Source organism: Pseudonaja textilis, chromosome 1 (genome assembly GCF_049901715.1).
Source record: "Pseudonaja textilis isolate UNSWEBS1 chromosome 1, rPseTex1.2, whole genome shotgun sequence".
In the NCBI taxonomy this organism is placed as follows: domain Eukaryota; kingdom Metazoa; phylum Chordata; class Lepidosauria; order Squamata; family Elapidae; genus Pseudonaja; species Pseudonaja textilis.
In genome coordinates, this window is record NC_141990.1 from 86,696,232 (window position 1) to 86,717,362 (window position 21,131).

The 21,131-nt window shown below is 37.3% G+C and overlaps 1 protein-coding gene across 1 annotated transcript in view; it reads right to left on the bottom strand.

Annotated features, from left to right (window-relative positions):
* ECT2L (epithelial cell transforming 2 like) overlaps nucleotides 1-19,783 on the bottom strand; it is a 47,624-nt gene extending 27,841 nt beyond the window's left edge. The window contains exons 1-10 of the mRNA XM_087940220.1: nucleotides 19,719-19,783; nucleotides 17,894-18,035; nucleotides 14,678-14,790; nucleotides 13,499-13,661; nucleotides 12,131-12,380; nucleotides 10,752-10,885; nucleotides 7,892-7,968; nucleotides 5,541-5,634; nucleotides 2,587-2,755; nucleotides 868-996 (exon numbers count right to left, since the gene is read on the bottom strand). Coding sequence (XP_087796346.1) covers nucleotides 868-996; nucleotides 2,587-2,755; nucleotides 5,541-5,634; nucleotides 7,892-7,968; nucleotides 10,752-10,885; nucleotides 12,131-12,380; nucleotides 13,499-13,661; nucleotides 14,678-14,790; nucleotides 17,894-17,959 — 1,195 coding nt within the window. The 5' untranslated portion in view covers nucleotides 17,960-18,035; nucleotides 19,719-19,783. The remainder of the gene's footprint in view (nucleotides 1-867; nucleotides 997-2,586; nucleotides 2,756-5,540; nucleotides 5,635-7,891; nucleotides 7,969-10,751; nucleotides 10,886-12,130; nucleotides 12,381-13,498; nucleotides 13,662-14,677; nucleotides 14,791-17,893; nucleotides 18,036-19,718) is intronic.
* Between the last annotated feature and the right edge of the window lie 1,348 nt (nucleotides 19,784-21,131).

Consider the following 21,131-nt stretch of genomic DNA (forward strand, 5'->3'; position numbering starts at 1 on the left):
TTCTAATCATCATGGGCCTTTTACTTTCTCTTCGCTCCTCATATTTTATTATACTTTTGTGCTATTTCTGTTGACTGAGCCTGCATCACAGATCTCTGCCTTGCATTATAACAATACTGTGATAACAATACTGTATGGAGGTGGGCAGGTGAGATGAGACTCTCTGTAATAGCCGGTGAATAATATATATTATTTATTTCACAGTATGATAAGGACTCTTCACAGGACATCCTATAAATAAATAGAGGAGGAAGCTAGGGCATAAGAGAAAATTGGATTCCTGGGCCTTTTTATCCATCCCTTCTTTCTTTTTTAATCAGAAAGTGAAAAGATGCACAAACAATATCTTAGTCTTTGGCCCTTGAACCAACTCTCAGAGTCTTTGGCTCTTGAAGACCAATTCTGATACAGCTGAGGATACCTCAAATATTTTGCTAGGTGAAGCTAAATTAAATGAAGTTATACTCAGGGGCATGAGGGTACAAATTGGTGATCCCAAAGCAATCACACACACACAAAAGCCTTGGGGATTCAATCACATGGCTACAGCCAACATCTTGATTTTTTGACCAATGTATGTCTCTGGTTATGTTTGTATTGTGGAAATGACTTGAAAGCATTAGTAAGTGGTGATAACGCCCACTTGCTGGCTAATATGTAAAAGGCACAGCCCAAAGGAAAAAGGTTTGGGAAGGAAGAGGAAAGAAGCAAAACCATTCATGATTTGTGGCCACATAATTAACCATTTCATAACATATGGTAGCTCCTTTGAAGCCCCAACCAAATCAAAGGAGTTTCCTGTTTGATTAGATCTATTGTAAACAAAGGGAAAGATGCCAATTTTTCTGGGTGGTAAGCTGGACTGACCTGAAGCTGCCAGAGGAACAAAGAGGTCTATGCTTCCACCTTCTTCTGGAGAGATAACGCAACTTTTTAAGCGCTTCCAAAACTCTCTCATCTCAGGTTTAAGAAGATTTGAGGCATTGATTTTGTAACCTAAATAAAATTAAGCAAAGGATGCATTTAAGGTGAATGGACAATATTCAGGGTCTCAACTGTCTTGAACTGCAAAAAGATTCTACTACTATACTTCATCAGGAAGTATTGACCAATTCAATTTTTTTTTTCTAGAAGACGTACAAGTAAAATGCCAGACTCCAATTTTGCTATCTTTACTCTTCAGATGCCCAAACTCCTATGGCTCTATTTTTTAAGAAGTTATAAGATTGACATATATCACTGATACCAATAAGTTGGAGCCTATTTCTTAACTTTAGAGCCACAATAATCTTTTCCAAGTGTAGGAAATGTGTAAGAATTGTCCTGTTTCCCTCTTCCTGATCCTTTTTGCATATATTTTTAGATTCTAATCAAACTGAGGCAGGAACCAGCAAAATCTTTCTTCCTTTGCAAATTGCAATCTGCATTAATGATGATATATAAAGATTATCCAAGAAGTCAGGGCAAGAATATCTTGTTAGTATAATATATATGAGTTTTGCAAGTTTTTAATTCTTGGGCTGGCAGAAAAAACATTTCTTTGTGCTTTCTTGTTGTCTGATATTCTCTTTCTGTTCTACTTTCCCAAATATTCTCTTATTTTAGCAGGTTATCTACTTTTTAAAAGTATTTAAAATCCAATAAAGCTAATAAAAGGCTGAGGAAAGATAGACTTCTACATGAAATATTGTTTGTATTTTTCCTAAGTAAGGAAATATGCCTTATATTGAACAATGAGAGCAAATCAAGTTACTGGGAAGTGAAGAAATTAATGCATTTTTAAACTACTTCATACTTCTACCACTATAAGTCACAGAAAAAAAAGGAAAGATTGATGATTAAAAACTAGTTATGGAAGTTATGATTATCAAAAATAACTTGCTATACTTTATGGTCTTTAAATGTCAGTGGAGGATGACAAAATTAGAGAAATATTATTAGGCCAAGTCAAAAATAATTAAATTTCACACTCAGAAGATAATATAACCTCTTAACCAAGAAAAACAACAGCAACAAAGTTGTAAGAAGGGAAATTTATCATCTTGAAATTTCCATTTCAAATATTGATCAGGTCTAAGCCTGCTTAGCTTTTTGAGATCAACCAAGATCAATTAGGTGCTGGCCCTTAATTGAATCGAAACAAACAAAGAAAACCCATAGTTTCCTAATAAAATTTTCTATTTGGTCAATTTCAGATCTGATTAGGTTTTCTATTCCTCCATTTCCTAATCAATTCTGCATTATTTTCTCCAGTATCCTTCCAACAGAAATGTTTTTTTAAAATCTATACTTGACTACTTCTATACTGTACATGGATATATTTGTCAGTTGAGTATTTTTTGCTGTTAGTAATTTAAAAATATTTTAACAATAATATTTTATATAGTTATCTTTTTTTCTGGAAGAGATTTGTTTTCCATAATCAGCTAGAACACAGGTAAATCAATATAGCTTGCAATGTGTCTCTCAATAACTCAGAGTCTTAGGGGAAATCATTTTGACATACTCCAACTCTTCCTTGTAATATTTCAGTACAAAATATCATATCACCCATTCAAGATAGTTATTATTTTAACTTAACCCTACCTTGAAGCAAGTTAATCTCTCTGGAATCTCCATCACTAATGATCCCAATACTCTTTGCTATTTGGCCATCCAAGGCCCTTTCTACTGAATGAATAAGGCTTTCCAGTGTGGTCCCAGTATGTTCATAGACTATCAGAACCACACCAGGCTTAACACTGTCCACAAACATCTGAAGTAAAATTGGAAGAAAACAACAAGTAAGAACATAGCTTTCAAATTAAAAGCAAACATGTTTAGTGCAGTGAATGAATTCCATCAGTCTAAAGACATTCTCACATTGTGCTATATTTGAAAGTTCTTGTTATTGGATACAATTCATTTTTATGACTACAAAAGGAAAATGTTAAACGTATTCATAAAATGAATTACTCATAGAAAAACAGAGTGGAAAATATAATTGAAATCATCAAATGCAGCTGCTGAGATTGGTTCCATTATTAAAGTACTCTTAGTCTCAGGACATTTTCCTTTTCTATATTCTACCTTCCTATAAATTAATTTATCCATTATTCCGAGCCACATATTCTGCACAGAAGGTCTATTTTATTTATTAGTTGGTTGGTTGGCTGATTTTTATTTTTATTTTTTTGCAGTTCTAGGTCACACTATGCCCAGCAGACTAGTTAAAACAGTACTACAAGACTGCTACAAAAACCATCAAAATACTCATAATGGTATCCCGATCCCTTAGTTCGGTGTAAGGACGTGATGGAATAATATTGTTTTCACTTCCTTACAAAGAGGTGGGAGTCACATGTAACTCAATGGAGAGATATGTTTATAAAATGGGCTACTGCTAAGAGGTCCAGCCACCACCTCCAACTTTTTCTTCACAAAGGGATGAGGATCTCTAAATAGACTCTCCCATGGTTAAATTGGGTGGGGAGATTTCACTCCACCAAGCTATCACCCAATATAACAGGCTGCTATGCCATGTAGGACTTTATAGATAACAACCCACACTAGCAGTTGAACCACTAGTCTACTGATAATCATTACATTGGCTTCAAAAGTGGTGTTTTTCTGCACAGGACTGACTAGCCAATATTCTAGTTGTTGATTTTGTACCACCATTAAGTAATGTTAACAATTTTCTAGCTGCCAAATTAGAAAAAACAAGACTAATGTCCAGAAAATAGTCTAATAACTATACTTTTCAAAGCTACTTGCACTTCTGAGGCTTAGGTAAAGTACCAAAAGAATTCAAAGAATGATTCCACCCCACGCACACAATAAACCATGTTCATGCTAAGCCACAGTTGCAGTTAGCCAACAAACATCTACTGTAAACTGTGGTTTACTCTCCTAAACTGTTTTTAAAATTCAGTATTGAAATAAAATAAATCACATGCAAATATGGAAGAATGGCAACAAACCCCACCATTGCATGTATATGCACAGTTTAAGAAACATAATGCTATTTCCTCCTGTTTTAGATGGCATCTTTCAAAGTTTATTAGTTTGACACGAAATAGCAGTAGCACTTAGATTTGTATAGTGCTTCACAGTGCTTTCTAGCCCTCTCTAAGTGGTTTACAGAGTCAGCATATTGCCCCCAACAATTTGGGTCCTCATTTTACCGACCTCAGGTGGAAGGCTGAGTCAGCCTTGAGCCTGGTGAAATTTGAACTGCCAAACAGCAGGCAGCTGGCAGTCACCAAAATTAGCTGTAGTACTGCATTCTAACCACTGCACCACCACCGGTCTTCTAGATGGCCTTTCTCCAATATTTCCTTATGCATTAGAAGAATGCCCATCACAAAAATGAGTCAGAAGGCTCTGTTAATCAGCCAACTGAGTTTAACATACTTATTCATCTTGGAGAACTAGCCTTTAAAGTTTTCAACACAATGCAAATATATGATGGAAAGGCTACAAAGAACTGGCTTTCTTTCTGTTTTTCACTCCTCCCCAATTTTAGTTCATACCAGTGGTAGTATTCAAATGTTTTTACTACTGGTGCTGTGGGCGTGGCTTGGTGGGTGTGGCTTGGCTTGGTGGGCATGGCTTGGTGGGTTTGGCAGGGAAAGGATACTGCAAAATCTCCATTTCATCCCCAATCCTGGGGGAAAGTTACTGCAAAATCCCATTCCCCTACCCTAGTGGCCCCCAACCTTTTTTGTGCCATGGCCCAGTACCAGCATCACAAAATGATCCACAGCCCGTTACCAGCATCAGCACGCATGACAAGGCAAGGCCAGCCTAGCGACCAGCCAGCCAGCCGTCCCCCGCTTCTCCCTGCCACCTTCAACTCCTCCTTTGTACCTTTGTCGATGGGCTTCGCTTGGGCGGCTTCGGGATGGTCGCTGGGCTCGCCTTGCCTTGGGTGCTGAAAGAATCCTCGTGCCTTAGTTTCATTCAAAGCCCCCCCTCCCCCTTCGATGAAACTAAGGCGCAAGGATTCCTTCAGGACCCAAATGCCGCTTTCCAACCGGAAAAGCTCACCCAGAAGCACTTTATCGTCAAACAAGATGGTGGCGCCCAGCAAACCAGCGGCCCGGTAGGAAATGTTCCACAGACCGGGACCGGTCCACGGCCTGGTGGTTGGGGACCCCTGCCCTACCCCACTAACCTGCTTTCCAACTCCATTCTCCTGTGCCGGGCAATAAAAAAGATGTAGTCGATCAGCTGGGACTAGAGAATAGATAGCGTTGGGGCCAGTCAGGTCCTCTGAAATGCTCAAAATTTCCGCTACCAGTTCTCCAGAACAGGTCAGAACCTGCTAAATACTATCTCTGGTTCATACAGTATATTAAAATATATTGACATATGAAATATATTTCCATTTAGTTTGGATCCTTGTGTTTTGCCTTTTTGACCTAGCAGATTTTCTGTTGTTTGATTGGTTCGATATATTTGATTCATCGCTTCTCCTTATAAGTACAAAAGGGAAGAAGACATCTCATTCAGCCCCATGGAGGAAAACTGGAAAGACAAATTCCATAAAGTTTTACCTCATATGCAGGAATGTGGGAGGATATCAAGACCAGGTGTGGATGGAGCGAATGCATCCCATTGGGGTATCCTTGGGCAACAGGCTGACAAAATCTGTGAGACGAGTTAGGGCATGAGCTGCTACAAGTAATATTCCTTCTGTACAAATAAAAAGTTAATATTCCATATGATGTTTTATGATTATGATGATAAAATGTTACACAAATGAAGTTCCACTTAGAAGTTTCCTTTCCTCTCCATTCCAATCCATTGGAGTGACTTAGAAGGCAGCGTATTTTGATGTGTTTTAATTAGATAGAAAAAATATTATTTGGGCATATTATTACTGTGAACCACCCAGGATCTTGAGAATGGACCAGAATATAAGCCTTTTAAATAAAGTAAACGAAGTGAGGGTGTGGACATACAGATTGATATGGGGCAGTGCTCCAACAGGTTGTTAGAAAAGGTCACATCAGTTCCTCCAACCAGTAGCATCGAGTGGAAGTGGACAGAAGCTAAGCCTGTAGCTTCTTCCATGGTCCTTCCCCTTTGCTCTTGTAACTTCTGTGGCAAACACGATCAACTGTGGCAAACTCCTGCAAACTCTGGATTTATGGATTTAATAACTTTGGTAGAGGACATCGATCCATGGTACACCCAGATGGAGACAGAAAAATATCGGCCCAAAACTCCAGAGATCCAATTGCTAGTCCGAATGGATAATACTGGATCAGATGAACCAATTACTGAGCTTCATTCATTCTTGGGAAGATCTTTGGGTTCTGCATGCAGCCGCAGCAGCAGCAACAACAACAACAATAGTAGCAGTTCTCTGCACAACAGAACAGGAGCCCTAGGCTTGTAAACCAGGATTGGACAGACAGGCAATCCACATTTTCTCTTGTCCTGAAGTTGCAACTAAATATGGAGCTCCCTGTAATTTCTGCTTTAAAAAAGAAAATACAAATGTGGAAAGTCCAAACTTCATTTGTTTGAGATGGGCAGAAATAAAAATTGAATAAATAAGTAAATGATAAATAAACTTTGATCAATCTTATTTCACACGTAACTTTTTAAAATGGTCAATAAAATCAGCACAGGCAAGTCATCATGCTTTCTAAATGATCTCATTAATTCCTGGTGGTATTATGGCTCCTCCCTGAATTTATCATGCTTTAGGTGAAAAGTTCTACCTGTTTAGCAGCAAATTTGCTAGCTTAAATTCCAAAGCCACTCCCCTAATATTTCAGAGGCTGCCTTTTTTTTTTTTTTTAATCATAAGAGAAAAAAGTTGTGCACTCAGCTTCCAAAGGTCATCCTGGGGCTACATCCATATTGAAGTCTCCCTCTAATATTACAACAGCAGATTTCCTCTCCTGCAACAGGATTTCCCCTGATGTTGTCTCCCCCACCTCCCACCCCTTCACAATTGTGTGAAAGCAACATATTTGTTCAGGAAGCTTCAGATCTGAGGGAAATGCAATTGCTGCAAAGTCAACAAATCTTTTTGTCCCACTAGCAGACAGAAACAGACTAGATACTACATAGTGCACTGTTATCACTCCTTCCTTTGCTGAATCTCAAAAACAGGGTTCAGAAAGGAATAGCACACTATTTCCTGCAACAGCAAGGTTTCCCTTGGTCACCAACTGGAAATAGAAAATTCTAGGGCAAATGTTTTAATTTAAATCAACCTGTATACTAATTTTCTCAACCTTGGCAATTTAAGATGTGTGAGTTGCAACTCACAGAATTCCCCCACCAGCCATGCTGCATATAAATCTCCGTAAATCTCTAGCACCCACGGATAAAAGCTATCCCAGAGATAGGTATTTCTTGGCTATTTATGGCAGAACAGATTAGCTGAACGGAACTCCTAATATGTCTCCATCATATGGCAATTAATCAGTATCCAAAGCAAGCAATTTTCTTTCTCAGACTGGACATTGTATCTTGTACATACTTTGCAACACAAAAATTGAACGCCGCCAGAGGAAGGAAAGACAAGGAACAGAGGGAAGGGGAGAGGACAAAGAAAGGAAACATGTTTTTCCTCCTTTCTCTTAGGGAGGGCACAGCTAAACAGCAGACAAATATCTTCAAAGTTTACAGCTTTTAAGAAATACAGCAGGCAAGCAGATGCTGGGAAAATACTGCTATGGCCTATATATAGCTCTATTGTCAAACCCCCAGGTTGCAAGGAAACTCTGCTTCTGCCCCAAGACAGGGGGAATTTTTTCTTAATTCAGATGGTGAACAGGATAGGACAAGATTCCCTTCTATCTCGAGCTCTGAACCCTCATAGAAACTTTTGTTGACTGTCTTCTTTCCATATGCAGAAGAGACCTTAATTTGAAAAGGCATTTACCTTTCTGGTAGAGATTTCTCAGATGACAAGATGAGCGGCTTCTCAGCTTCTAGTCTGAACCCTGATGCAGATTTAGCCTGTCAATAAATATGTTTGAAAAAAATGAATTAGTTGTGGAAAGTACTTTTTCAATAAAAGCATTGAGAGAGAGAAAGATTACATGGCATATCTAAGAGGAACCACAACTCTAAGGATGATAGGTGTATACTCAGGAACACGGGTATCAAACTCGAGGTGTCACATTGCTCTCACATGATGTATCACAACATTTTTACCCTTAACGGAGCTAGGGTGAGCGTGGCCTGTGCGTGACAGCATCCAGCCAGTGGGCCGCCAGTTTGACACCTCTGTTCTAGAACAGTGCTTCCCCATTTTGGAGTCTGTGGACTTCAGTTTCCATAATTCCTCAGCCTGCAGGGCCACTGATAAGAATTCTGGCAACTAAAACCCATACCCCTGAAAATGGCTAAGCTTGGGAAACACTTCTGTAAAAGAGACAAGACATCTAAGTGCTAAATTCCTGCAGGAGATATAGACTACCTGCTGAAGGATGAGGAGTAAAGATGATACCATTCATAGAGGAAGAGTAGGGAAAAAAAAGTCTACCCTTTCAACTCAGGTCTTCGAGGAAGGTTTCTCGTCTGTATATTATTTCCCATTTATTTATTTATTTATTTAGTCAAGCGATTATAAGATAACAGGTATAAGTATAAACATAGCTATGAATATATGAAATGGATACATATAAGAAAAATAAAAAGAAACAACAGGACAGGGATGGTAGGCACCTTGGTGCGCTTATGCACGCCCCCTACAGATCTCTTAGGAAAGGGGTGAGGTCAATAGTAGACAGTCTAAGGTTAAAATTTTTGGGGTTTGGGGAAGAAACCAAGAGTCAGGTAGAGTATTCCAGACATTGACCAATCTGTTGCTGAAGTCGTATTTCCTGCAATCACGTTTGGTGTGGTTTACCTTGAGTTTGTATCTATTGTTTGCTCTTGTATTGTTATGGTTGAAGCTGAAGGATTCATTGACAGGTAGGACATTGCAATGTATAATTTTATGTACTATAGTTAAATCAGACTGAAGGCAGTGTAGTTCTAGGTTGTCTAGGTCTAAAATTTCAAGTCTGGTGGCATAAGGTATTCTGCTATGAGTAGAGGAGTGGAGAACTCTTCTTGTGAAATATTTCTAGACTTTTCAGCAGACAAAAAAAAAGGAAAAAATCTTCGAGCAATTAAAATCTATTTGCTGAACAAGAAAATAAAAGAAGTTGCTGCCTACTTTGTCCCTTGGCCTAGGCCTTCACAGTCAAGATATATTCTGTGATTTGGAGGCATTAACAACTCTTAATCTCAAAGGTTGTTATAAGGATACAACAGGGAGGAGAAGAGATAATATATTGTCATTATCGTATTGACATTCCATTTTACATTTAAATTGCAATGGATCTTCCTGCATTTTCTTTTTAATGAATTGAACTCTGGGGATGTACAGGTCGGGAGCATGTTAATTTGCTCAGAACAAAAGAACAGGGTAATATTTTTGATTAATACAGATCCCCAGAACATTGACATTTAATTCCTCTATTGTTGGCTAAACATTTTAGTCTTCTGCTACAAATATTCAGATTGAATTATTGAAGCCACTTGAGTGGCTTCGGAAAAATCAATTTGCTGCTGTTTAACCAGCTAGATCTGCAGCAAGGCTAAAATGGAAAGCATCACACCTCATCTTGAGAATGTTAGCAGTGCCTGCTGAAATTCAGGAAGGACTGTCAAAATACAGAAAATGCTGCTTCTTGAATACAAAATTTTTCTAAGAAGGAAAAAAGACACTAAACACTCTAGACAACAACTGTATGTGATACAAACAGAGATAGTATCAGCTGCAGCCATTGGAGAGTACCAGACAAGAAGCCACTATCCCGCAGCATCTTTGCTAGTTCTTAGATTATTTATGTAAGTCAGTGTTTCTCAACGTTGGGATGGGAATGCTGAGAGTTGAAGTCCACACATTTTAAAACTTCCAAGGTTGAGCAAATCAATGCCAATCTGCACAGCCATTTGCAGGAGGTAGTTTATTTTATTTATTTTATTTTATTTTATTATTTATTTTGTAAAGCGATTATAAGATAACAGGTATAAGTATAAGCATGGTTATGAATACATGAAATGGATACGAATAAAAAAGAAACAATAGGGCAGGGACGGTGGGCACGTTGGTGCGCTTATGCACGCTCCCTACAGACCTCTTAGGAAAGGAGTGAGGTCAATAGTAGACAGTCTAAGGTTAAAGTTTTGGGGGTTTGGGGAAGAAACCAAGAGTCAGGTAGAGTATTCCAGACATTGACCAATCTGTTGCTGAAGTCGTATTTCCTGCAATCACGTTTGGTGTGGTTTACCTTGAGTTTGTATCTATTGTTTGCTCTTGTATTGTTATGGTTGAAGCTGAAGTATTCATTGACAGGTAGGACATTGCAATGTATAATTTTATGTACTATAGTTAGATGGGACCAAAGGGGTCGTAGTTCTAGGCTTTCTAGATCTAGAATTTCAAGTCTGGTGGTTTGACAGAGTGGTTTTCCTACCATCGTTATTCAGTCAGAGAAGACTGATGGAAACCCAGGGACAGCAAGATGAGATTTACAAGACCAGGGATTGGCATTGGGGACCCCAGTGCCAACATCAATCGTTTAGCAGATCCTCAAGCCCCTAAAGCTCACTGACTCAGATGCCTACACTGCTCTCCTTAAGACATGCCTAAACTCTAAGCACTGTTACTCAACATTATTTTGGGGATGAAGCTCTGTATGCATGGATATAAAAATTGAAACATTTGGGGAGGGGGAAAATAATACCTTCATTAATAAGTCAGATGATAATTCAGCCCTGTCATAGATAGACTGAGATAAATGTGGTTGAAATCCAGATTTGTAAAATCCTGAGCTCCGGGTTCCACTTATCCAAGGTGGACGAGCTTTGAATAATTCCTCTGAAAAATAAATCCCATTCAACTATATTGTATGTCAGTGTCAAAAGATAATTATTTATGTTCCGTTTTTCATTGTCAGGTTATATTATTAATTTAAGTATATATTTTAATTTACAGACAGTTCTAGATTTTAATAGGCTGTACAAGATTCCTAATCTTGAGAGAATTTAGAGGGAGAAGAGAATTTATAGGCCACCCACAACTAGACTCTCATTTTGATCTTTATAAAAGCGATGCACAAAAAATGCAAATTGCTCTACTAAAAAGGGCAAACCATTCATCTTATTTATCATAATAGGATTGACATGACTTGTTCAATTTTGTCTTCCTATTCTTTTTATCGCAATGCCTGTATTGGGAACATGCCATGGGGGTGAAAATAAAGGATTTGGTCCACAAATTTCTGAACAGCTTGGTTTTTAAAAAAAGAGAGAGAATACTACCATGTTTCCCTGAAAATAAGGTCCAACTGGAAAATTATCCCTACCTAGCATGATTTTACAAGATGCTTGTAATAGAAGCCCTATCCCCAAAATAAGCCCGTTAAGATTGTCAGCCAGATGGACGCATTTAGTACTATATTTCCCCTAAAATAAGACATCACCTGAAAATAAGCCCTAATATGTCTTTTGGAGCAAAAATTAATGTAAGACCTGGTGTTATTTTCTGAGAAACAGGGTAGGTATCAAGGCTGCAGTTACACTCTTTGAGGAAGGTGGACAGTTCAGAAATGTGGAAAATAAAAATAAATAAATTAAGCTAAAGGGGAAAACTACTGGTATCCAAAGCCAACTGGCACAAGCAGAGAATCAAATTCATAGGAGCAGCAAGAGACAGAGGAGAAAGAATGACTCATTCTATAAACTGCATTCCACTTCTGCAATCATTTCATATGACATATAGGAATCATTCATTAGAGTATTTTACATTAAGCCTCATGGAAAATAATTATATTAATTTAAGAAGGCATACACATACTTCAAAGAGAAGACAATGCCCTAATATTCTTATCACTTTGCTGCATTTGGAAAAAGAGGTCAAACACAGTCCAACCTTTTCCATTTTTCTGTCTAATGCAATTATTTAAAAAGCTATTTATTTCAGTATATTTATTTCAGTTTTAGGTCCTTGGGGCTTGCTAGGCACTCCTATGCATCTCATATATTCTTAAGTACTTAATGATTCCCAGCTGCTACAGAGAAAAAAATAAGATCCTCCCTTACTAACAACTGAACGAAAACTGACTTTTGCGTACTGCCAGTCCTCCTCGAATAAATTTCTGAAGACATTTTTCTTGACATTTTTCTTCTTGCTCTTCAATTTTTGTTTTGAAATCACTGGTGGTGCTGTGGTATGCAGTTCTCCTAGGAGTTAGATAATCCAGGCTGGTTGCACAGGCAATATAGTATCGCTTCCAAGCGCCATATTCATTCTTTTCAGGAACATATGGAAGAAACCATCCTAATTTAAGGCATATTGGCATCCACAGACAGTCCTTAAGGAAGTGAAAACATTTATTTTCAAAGAAAAGTTATTACCAAAGCTTATCAAATCAAGTAAAGTATGATTTAATTGTTGATAGCAGCAGATACGTTAAAGAAGCAGATCTATGGAAATGATGTACACAAATATCAACTTCTCTCTTTTCCTTGATTTGGAAGGTACATGCAATCGGTTTTATTTAAAAGAGACTCAAAAGTAATTCCTTGGATTTTAACTCAGGAGCCTCATCATTTGATTTAATTTTAATGGGATTTGAATAATTATTATGATCATACCCTAATAATATATGGAAATAGAAGAAATCTAGAAAAACAGTAAGTAAAATTGATAAATAGTACAAAAATAAATAAATAGACATAGAAGCAAGGCTATATCTAAATTCCGCTCTTCCATATGTATGTTAATTCATGAATGGATCTGATGTCACCTGAATGTAAAATTAATTATTGCCAATTATTCTATTGCTGTCAGGGGCATGGATGTGAAGTTTTAATTAAAGCAATTTATTATTCATGCCTCTGCACAGCAATCTACTCAATTAATGGTTAGCACTATTTTAGTGGTAGATAAGGGGCAACTGAATTCAAGAAGGATTGAATTAGTCCATTTGTGACTATGTAAAGTCTAGGCTGATTCCTTTCTTAACTCTGCCCACAGATTCTGCCACTCCTTCTCCTACAATTGCCATGCCTTCTCCCACTTTAAATTTGAATAAGGCCGATGAATTTTAATGATTGGCAACAGGACTATTTTCCTTCCATATGAAATGGCTATAATTAAGAGACAAGTAACACAGATGGGAAACTTCACTGGAGAATGTTACAAATGTTCATGCCATTTCAAATCAATGAGCATAAGAACTTGGTGTTTAATTGGGATGACTTCAAAGTGGCTCTGTAACCCTCAGTCTCAATTTTGCACTCGATGGGGTTTATTCAAAAGTGAGGGAAGGATGATATGTTGAATGTTGCTAAACTGCATTTCTGAGTATCTCACCATGGGTCATGTAATCTGGAACAGCTGGGAATTGAACTTTACTTAGAAGACCATGGTTCTACTACTCTAGCATGTAGCATTGGCTCATGAGAACAAGTCATAGTCTGATACTACCTGTTCAGTTAAAAATTTCCAGTGCCAATTGACCTGGACTGCAGTACAAAGATCCCTCGGACCGAGAAAGGAGAATACATATAGAGATATGAAACGTGGCAGTAGAGTGGTGAAATCTACGTGGGTCAGTGGGATATTTTCTACAAGCCATTTTTCAGCACACCTATGCAACAAGGAAGGAAAACACAACAACAACAAAAATGAAATGAATTATTGGATCTGGGGAAATACTTACACGTATTGACAGGAGAAGAGAATTGTACAGATGTGAACCATAGCTTGTGTTAAATACAAAGCAACATCATGTTTTGAGGTTCTAAACATTTAATGAGTAAGCCATTATTAAACCACCACCATCCCGTTTTCTCCCCATCTATTCAACTTCTCAAGTTCACTTTCATTTTCATGTGGCAGCACCTCTTCATGCAGGGCAACACCAATATTTTTTGTTAGTTTCTGTGAATTGACACATGATTATAGTCTCCAGTTTTATAGGAAGCTGGTGGGCAGGTTCAAATTTAAATACTGTATCAGGAGGCCAAGATCTTTGGTACCAGAGGCAGATCTCCATCCTATGTACTTTTCCCATTCTGGCCCACCTTCCCCCAATTTTTTGGAAAATAGGGCTTTGTGTTGGACAAAATGTATTTTACTCTTAAAATACATTTACTCCTTAACTCTTTTGTTCCATAATTTATGGAATGAGACTTTATCTTGTCATCTATATAGAAATAAGGTATTCATGTATGTATTTTATAACACATATGGACAGAGCTACCACTAGCCCAAAGATCTACCAAAAGTTGTAGCTAAATCACAGCTATTAACACAGAGAATTATTAAATACCTAGGAAATAACCATATTAACAATGCTAAATTAATTTAAAATAATTTTACAATATATATAGTTTCTGCCTTAGCACCAGTCAGTTTTTTGAATTCTAGATCCCAAAGGTTGGAAATATTCCTTTTGGTCCATTAAATTTAATACATTTTACAAGAATTAGTACTTCTAGATCTCTGTTTGGGAGATCTCAATGAGCTCCAGCTAACTATAGGATTGGATTCTAGAAAAAGCAAACAATGGTGCAGTAAATAATTTATATTATAGGAAGTACTCTTGTATAATCTACTTTTTCTTTTCACAAAGCATAGTATTAAAGCAAGTGGATCACTTACTTCAGCTGTGATTTATTGCACTGGTTCAGTATCAAGAAGAGAAATTGCTTGCGTTGTTTGTCTGTCCACAAGTCAAACCAGTGGCTTATAAGTCTGATTCTTTCCTGATAAAGCTAAACAAAGTCACACATTTTTTAAATAAAAAACACAGTTCAATAACATATAAGATTAGACCATTCCACATACAGTACTACTAATTTTTCACTTTAGGGCCATTTTATAACCTCATTATATGATGAGGGTAACTTGGGTAACAATCTGGAGTCCTTAGACATTGCTAACTTCAATTCTCAACAACCCTCATTATTGGCTGTGTTGGACAATGCTAATGCTTTAACTACTGTATCTGGAGGACCACAGACAATAATATATGCTGAAAAATCAAATTAACTTCACAGGAAGTTCTGACTGGCTGGATTATTTCCTAAAAAAGTCTGGACTAGGAGCAAACAAATCTTTATGGTCCAGGGACCCCAATGAAATATTCAAAATAAACCATGACCACCCTCACAAAACAGTGTCAGTCACAGAACACTCATTTACTTTCTATCATGCTCTTTTTTTCCTCATGTGTACACAGTAGGCAGAGTCTCTTTCAGCTGAGCTCCATCCTTTTTAGGCCTATCTAAGACCTTAAGATATTATTAAAAATTATCATTAATAAATATACTATTGGTAAGTATAATGCTAAGGGACAACAATTAGCTTCGTAGCATGCCACTAGCATCCCATTTTGGTTTATTTTCTAAAAGAATTTTTTTAGCGAAAAAGCCTGGTAATAGTAGTTCTTTCTTATATCAAAAATCCAAAATATACAAAGCAGAAAATCAATAAAATTGCTAAAATTGACATCAATACTATTGATCGATCGATTTAAATTTTGAACCTGTCTGATTCTGTACAACTCAGTGTGGCTTTTGTTATATATATTTAAAAAAAAGCAGAAAGGAAAATCATTGGGGGGGGCGGAAACGGAACATCCTGAAGAATAAGTAGACAGTAAATATTATAATTCTACAGGCAAGATAGCAGAATGTGGAGGCCATTAGAGGAATGGAATACTGTACTTCTGTTCCAATTGTAGGTACTAGCAACAGCACTTAGCAAAAGCACTTAGACTTATATACCATTTCACAGTGCTTTTACAGCTCTCTCTAAGTGGTTTACAGAGTCAGCATATTGCTCCCAACAATCTGGGTCTTTATTTTACCACCCTCGGAAGGATGGAAGGCTGAGTCAACCTTGAGCCTGGTGCAGAGATGGTGTTCAGAAAATTCTGACCAGTTCTGGAGAACCAGTAGCAGAAATTTTGAGTAGTTCAGAGAACTGGCAAATACTACCTCTGACTGGTCCCACCCCATCTATTCTCTGCCTCCTGATCAGCTGGGTCATTTTTTGTTGCCCTGCACAGGGGAACAGAGCTGGAAAGCAGGTGAGTGGGGTGGGGAGGGAATGGGATTTTGCAGTAACCTTCCCCCAGGAGTGGGGTGAAAATGGAGATTTTGCAGTATCCTTCCCCTACCACGCCCACCAAGCCACATCATGCCCACCAAGCCACGCCCACTGAACCGGTAGTAAAAAAAAATTGAATCCCACCATTGACCTGGTGAGATTCGAACTGCAAAATTGCAGACAGCTGGTAGTCAGGAGAAGTAGCCTGGAGTACTGCACTGTAACCACTTCGCCACCATGACAGAACAAGGCTGTATGGATGTCCTTACAGACAATACAGTGTTAAAAAAAAACCAGTGGATCATTCTAATGTTTATATGGGCTTTTCTTAGTGTTTCTTTTCTTGTACAGTATGTCACTATAAGAGTAAATATACAGTAAACAATTACAATTCTCTATATATAACATAATGTAAATATTATGAGCATGTGTATGTTTATGCATCTAATATACTTTTTACCGATTCACATAAGTATTCCTTATGTATTTTTGTAATGTGGTTTTGTGTTTTATTCCTTTTTTTCTTTTTTGTTATTATTCTAAAAGCAATAAAATGTGTTTTTAAAAAACAATGTTGCATCAATTGATTGTGGTGAGAAAAACATTTTCGATATGAGATTTATTTTACAGATTTTTTTTAATGTTAGCAGCCAAAAAGAAAAAAAGGAACAAGAGTTGTATGAGGCAACTGTATTTATTCCAGATGTATGTAAGAATATAGAAACCACAGGTCAAATGGGCATCAAAATAATATTTGTCTACAGTAGCAGGTTTTTGCTGCGGGTAACCTGTAAGTTAGCAAGTGCTAAAATAACAAACATATTCTCTTGGTTGAAACCAGAAGGGGAGAAGCAGAACTCAACCAGTCTTTATGAAGGCTTATTATAATAGTCTTCAGTTATAGGCAGAACCAGGTACCACAATTTCATGGCATGCATGTATTCAGGGGTGGGATTCAAAATTTTTAACAACCAGTTCTGTGGGTGTGGCTTAGTTGGTGGACGTGGCTTTGTGGTCATGTTATTGGCTGGGCATGGCCAACTCAATATCACTCACATTGAGGCATGCATCTCCTCGCCTGGCCTCTCATGACTGTGGGGATGCTGCAAGAGTGTGAAAAATGGTCATAAGTCACTTTTTTCAGTGCCATTGTAACTTTGAATGGTCACTCAAACACGAGCAAAGTACCAGCAAAGGAGGGGAAAAAAACTCCAGAGAGGTTCCTGAGACAGGAAGTCTAGTCCTGCCAAGAATGTAATAAGGGTTAACAGAGAGGCAGTTTCTGTAAGCAACACCAGAATGTTTCCTTCCTGCCTTCCTTACAGGATTAGGGCAGTAATTTCTTCTAACAACTGGTTCTCCAAACTGCTTAGAATGTTAACAAACAAGGGGGCATGCATAAGTGCACCAACGTGCCTACCGTCCCTGTCCTATTGTTTCTTTTATTTTTATTTTATTTTTCTTATATTCTTTTCATGTATTCATAACTATGTATACACTTATACTTATTATCTTGTAAACAATTGACAAATCAAATAAATAAATAAAATAAATAAACAAGTTCTAGCGAATAGGTGCAAACTGGTAGAATCCCACCCCTGCATGTATTTGCTACAACAAACTGGCATATACTTTTTTCTGGAAACATTTAAACAAACTACAAAACCAGCCTTCTGCTGATGGACATGCGAACTATGAAAATTTTGGAAATATTAAATTGTAAAAGTTTAGCCGTTTAAGTGTTAAGTTTTAATTTAACGTTACCTGATTGTTAAGTGATTTGTTTTCAATTGGTGTCCAAGAACTGAATCGTGTACGCAGGATTTCCATTGACTGAGGCTCATGCAGACTCTGTCTCTTGTAAGAATATCCTATGCTTTTCAAATGTCACCATGTGGTGTATATACTGTATGAGCTATAATTATTCAGGTAATAGTCACTTTTATCTGCTGTTAATTCTGTTGTACACATCAATTAGATTCCTATTAGTGGCTAGAAACAGAATAATGGTGTAACTTTCATGCTCAAGAAGAAATGCTGAGGTCTAAATTCAGCTAAAATCTATATCCTAATCAAAACCTCTAAAAACAAGCCAAATACCTGTGTCTTTAGGTTTTTTTTTAAATTATTCTGGGTACCCTCTTTCAATTTTTGTAATATTGATCTCATTATAAAATAAGAAATGTGGCATTTCATATTTATGCTATTAATGTTATGTATTAATATTGGCAAAAACAAAAAACTTGGATTGATTTGTGCAGTCCAGCTGGGTGATTTTGGGAAGTCACTCTCTCAGACCAACTCGCCTCACAGGGTTGTTGTGGGGAAAATAGGAAGGCAAATGTGTATTGAATATGTTCATTGCCTTGAGTTGTCTGTAAAAATAGTAAAGGCTGGATATAAATGAAATAAATAAATACATATTGGCCTTCTGTAATCTGACAGGTAATCTGACACCCATTGTTCCCCTACCAAAAAAGGTATTGTTTGTGCAAGCTGTGGGAGGGGCTATAATGTGCAGAAGGGGTTGAAGTATGAATTTGGAACTGGAAATGCTACCTCTTGGGTAATCTCTAGAGGTTAGTAACTTTATCAGATTGAGCAGATAGACACTTTACATATTGTATGATTATCTTTCGCTGCATTCCCCAAATACTACTTGGATCCCCATCAATCCATATTGAGTGAGACACCAACATCAATTAATTTGCATTATGATGATTTGGCCACATGACAAACTGTGGTATTTTAATTTATCATCATTATTAGTAACTGGACAAAAAGTTGTACTATCTGATGTTACTGGGTGAGATCTACATACTATATATCTGAAGAAATCCCTGTTCACCTTTTCTATCTTTAATTTGCTTTAGAAATATTATAGTTCTTTTCTCTGAAGCTCTTAAAAATGAAATATCAGGGTCAATGAGCTGAGGAGCTTTGGATCTCTTGTTCTAGACTGCATACATGAACTCTTTTTCCATTCTTATACAAACTGTTTGGGGAAACAACTGTTTAAAACATGGGGTTAAAACGCAGGGAATAAATTCGTGGCTACTACCAATATCTCTGTGCAGAAGGGGAGAAATCAAATACTAAGCTATTAGTTTCTTATTAAAACATACACTTTTTCTTTTCAAAAGATCTGTTGTGGGTTTCGTGGTTCGGAGGAAAAAGATGGTGATACCTCAACACAAGAAAAACAGAAGTGGGATTAAAGCTTAATGTTCACTGGAAAAGCAAAAAGGCAAAATTTTCCTCCCCCTCTAATGTTCCAAGTTTTGATCTTATTTTCACTCTTTCCTTTTGCTAGGTTAATTTTGCATGTTTTAAGGGAAACAATTTCACTCTGAAATTAATTTGAATCCTATTAACCTCTAGAATTATACTACAAATTAAGCTTTTGTGCATCAGTCTTAGGATTCAGTATTATGACATGTTTTGTTATTTTTAGTCTAAGAGAATATCAATTCTGCAGTTTCTGAAACACAGCACACACAATACACACACACCCCGACCCCTCAATATCCTATCTATCCATTCACATGTTTGAACAAATAAATAATCACAGGTAGTTCTACTACTTTACCTTAAGAATTGATGGATCTTTCTCTTCTGAGAAAAGCCAGAAGTGCTGTTGGCTGAAGGTCTTCTCCACATCTCCATAGGAACTAATGTACACAATACAACACAGCTTGGGCTTTTAGCCAACACTGGTGACAAATATTTCTTGTCCAGTTTGAATCTATTCCTTGTCCAGTTTGAATCTATTTACAAGGACAAAGTCCCTTGGATTAGCGTGGCACTGTAGCACTGTGTCTATCAACTGTGTACTTACACAACAGTATTTCTTCTGATGGGGCTTTGATTAAAAAACAGAGAGAGAACGAGAGAGATTAAAAATCTTCCTAGAAAGGGAGACCCAGTTTTAAAAAAAACCCAGCAAATTTTCATACAGTGTTGCTGGCACTGAAGAACAAAATGTGCCAATTCTTACAAGATGCAGAAGTGACATAAAAGGCTTTCCTTATTTATTCATCATATTTACAGTATATGGCTGTCCATCTCACAAAATGCAACTCAGGGTGGCATACAATAAAAAACTATAAAATAATTAAAACCATTAATATTATTACAAGGCAAGGAGAGAGCAACAAATATTAACAGTGAAACTACTTCAACAACTCACAATGCCCTTAAGAGCCCCCAGGCCTTTTGGCACAATTAAGTTTTGACGGACTTATGAAAATAGCGATGGGGCCAAATGTAATAGCAACTTTAACTTATTTTGCCCATCTTCCTTGCTAAAAAAAAAACCCAGAAGCAAACATCTTCAAATTCCTTCTACTTTTTCCTTTTCAAATAACATCAGCTTGGATTGAAAAGGCCTCTTGAATTAGTGGAAACCTGCTAAGTGAAAATAAGATTTCTCCAAATAATAAGCTATGAACATATGAGTTCTTGTATTTTGTAGTAAAAGAAGTTGCGGAACACAGGCAACAAAAGCAATGCCTGCAGAAAAAGGCTGTTCTCACAATGAGTTTAGTGTTCTCTGGGTCACCTCTGCTGAGAAGAAATTGGGGATGTATGCTTAAAATGGGGAAGCTGTGTTCTGTCTAGGATGTTTGGTTTGCACGTGTGTATAGATCATCAACTCTACTTAGCAGTTGAGATCATTTGAATATATGGCATACCATATATCACAAATGCAGTTCTATCTATCTCTTCCCAAAAAATCTCCTGATTTTGGGGATTAACGGAAAGGTTTTATAAAGATATAAGATAGAAAGTAATCTGGATGGTCATCTTGACTACTTCAGTTAGACTAAGGATCAGTGTGTTCCTTGGCTTACGTAGACATCAGCTTCTTCTATTTGTTGACCACATCATACGTTAAGATGCAGCACACTTGTCATGAAGCCACCATATGAAGAGCAGTGGTGGGATTCAAAAACTTCATGCTCCATTTTAGGGCCTTCCTGGCCTCAGAGGAGCCTCTAGG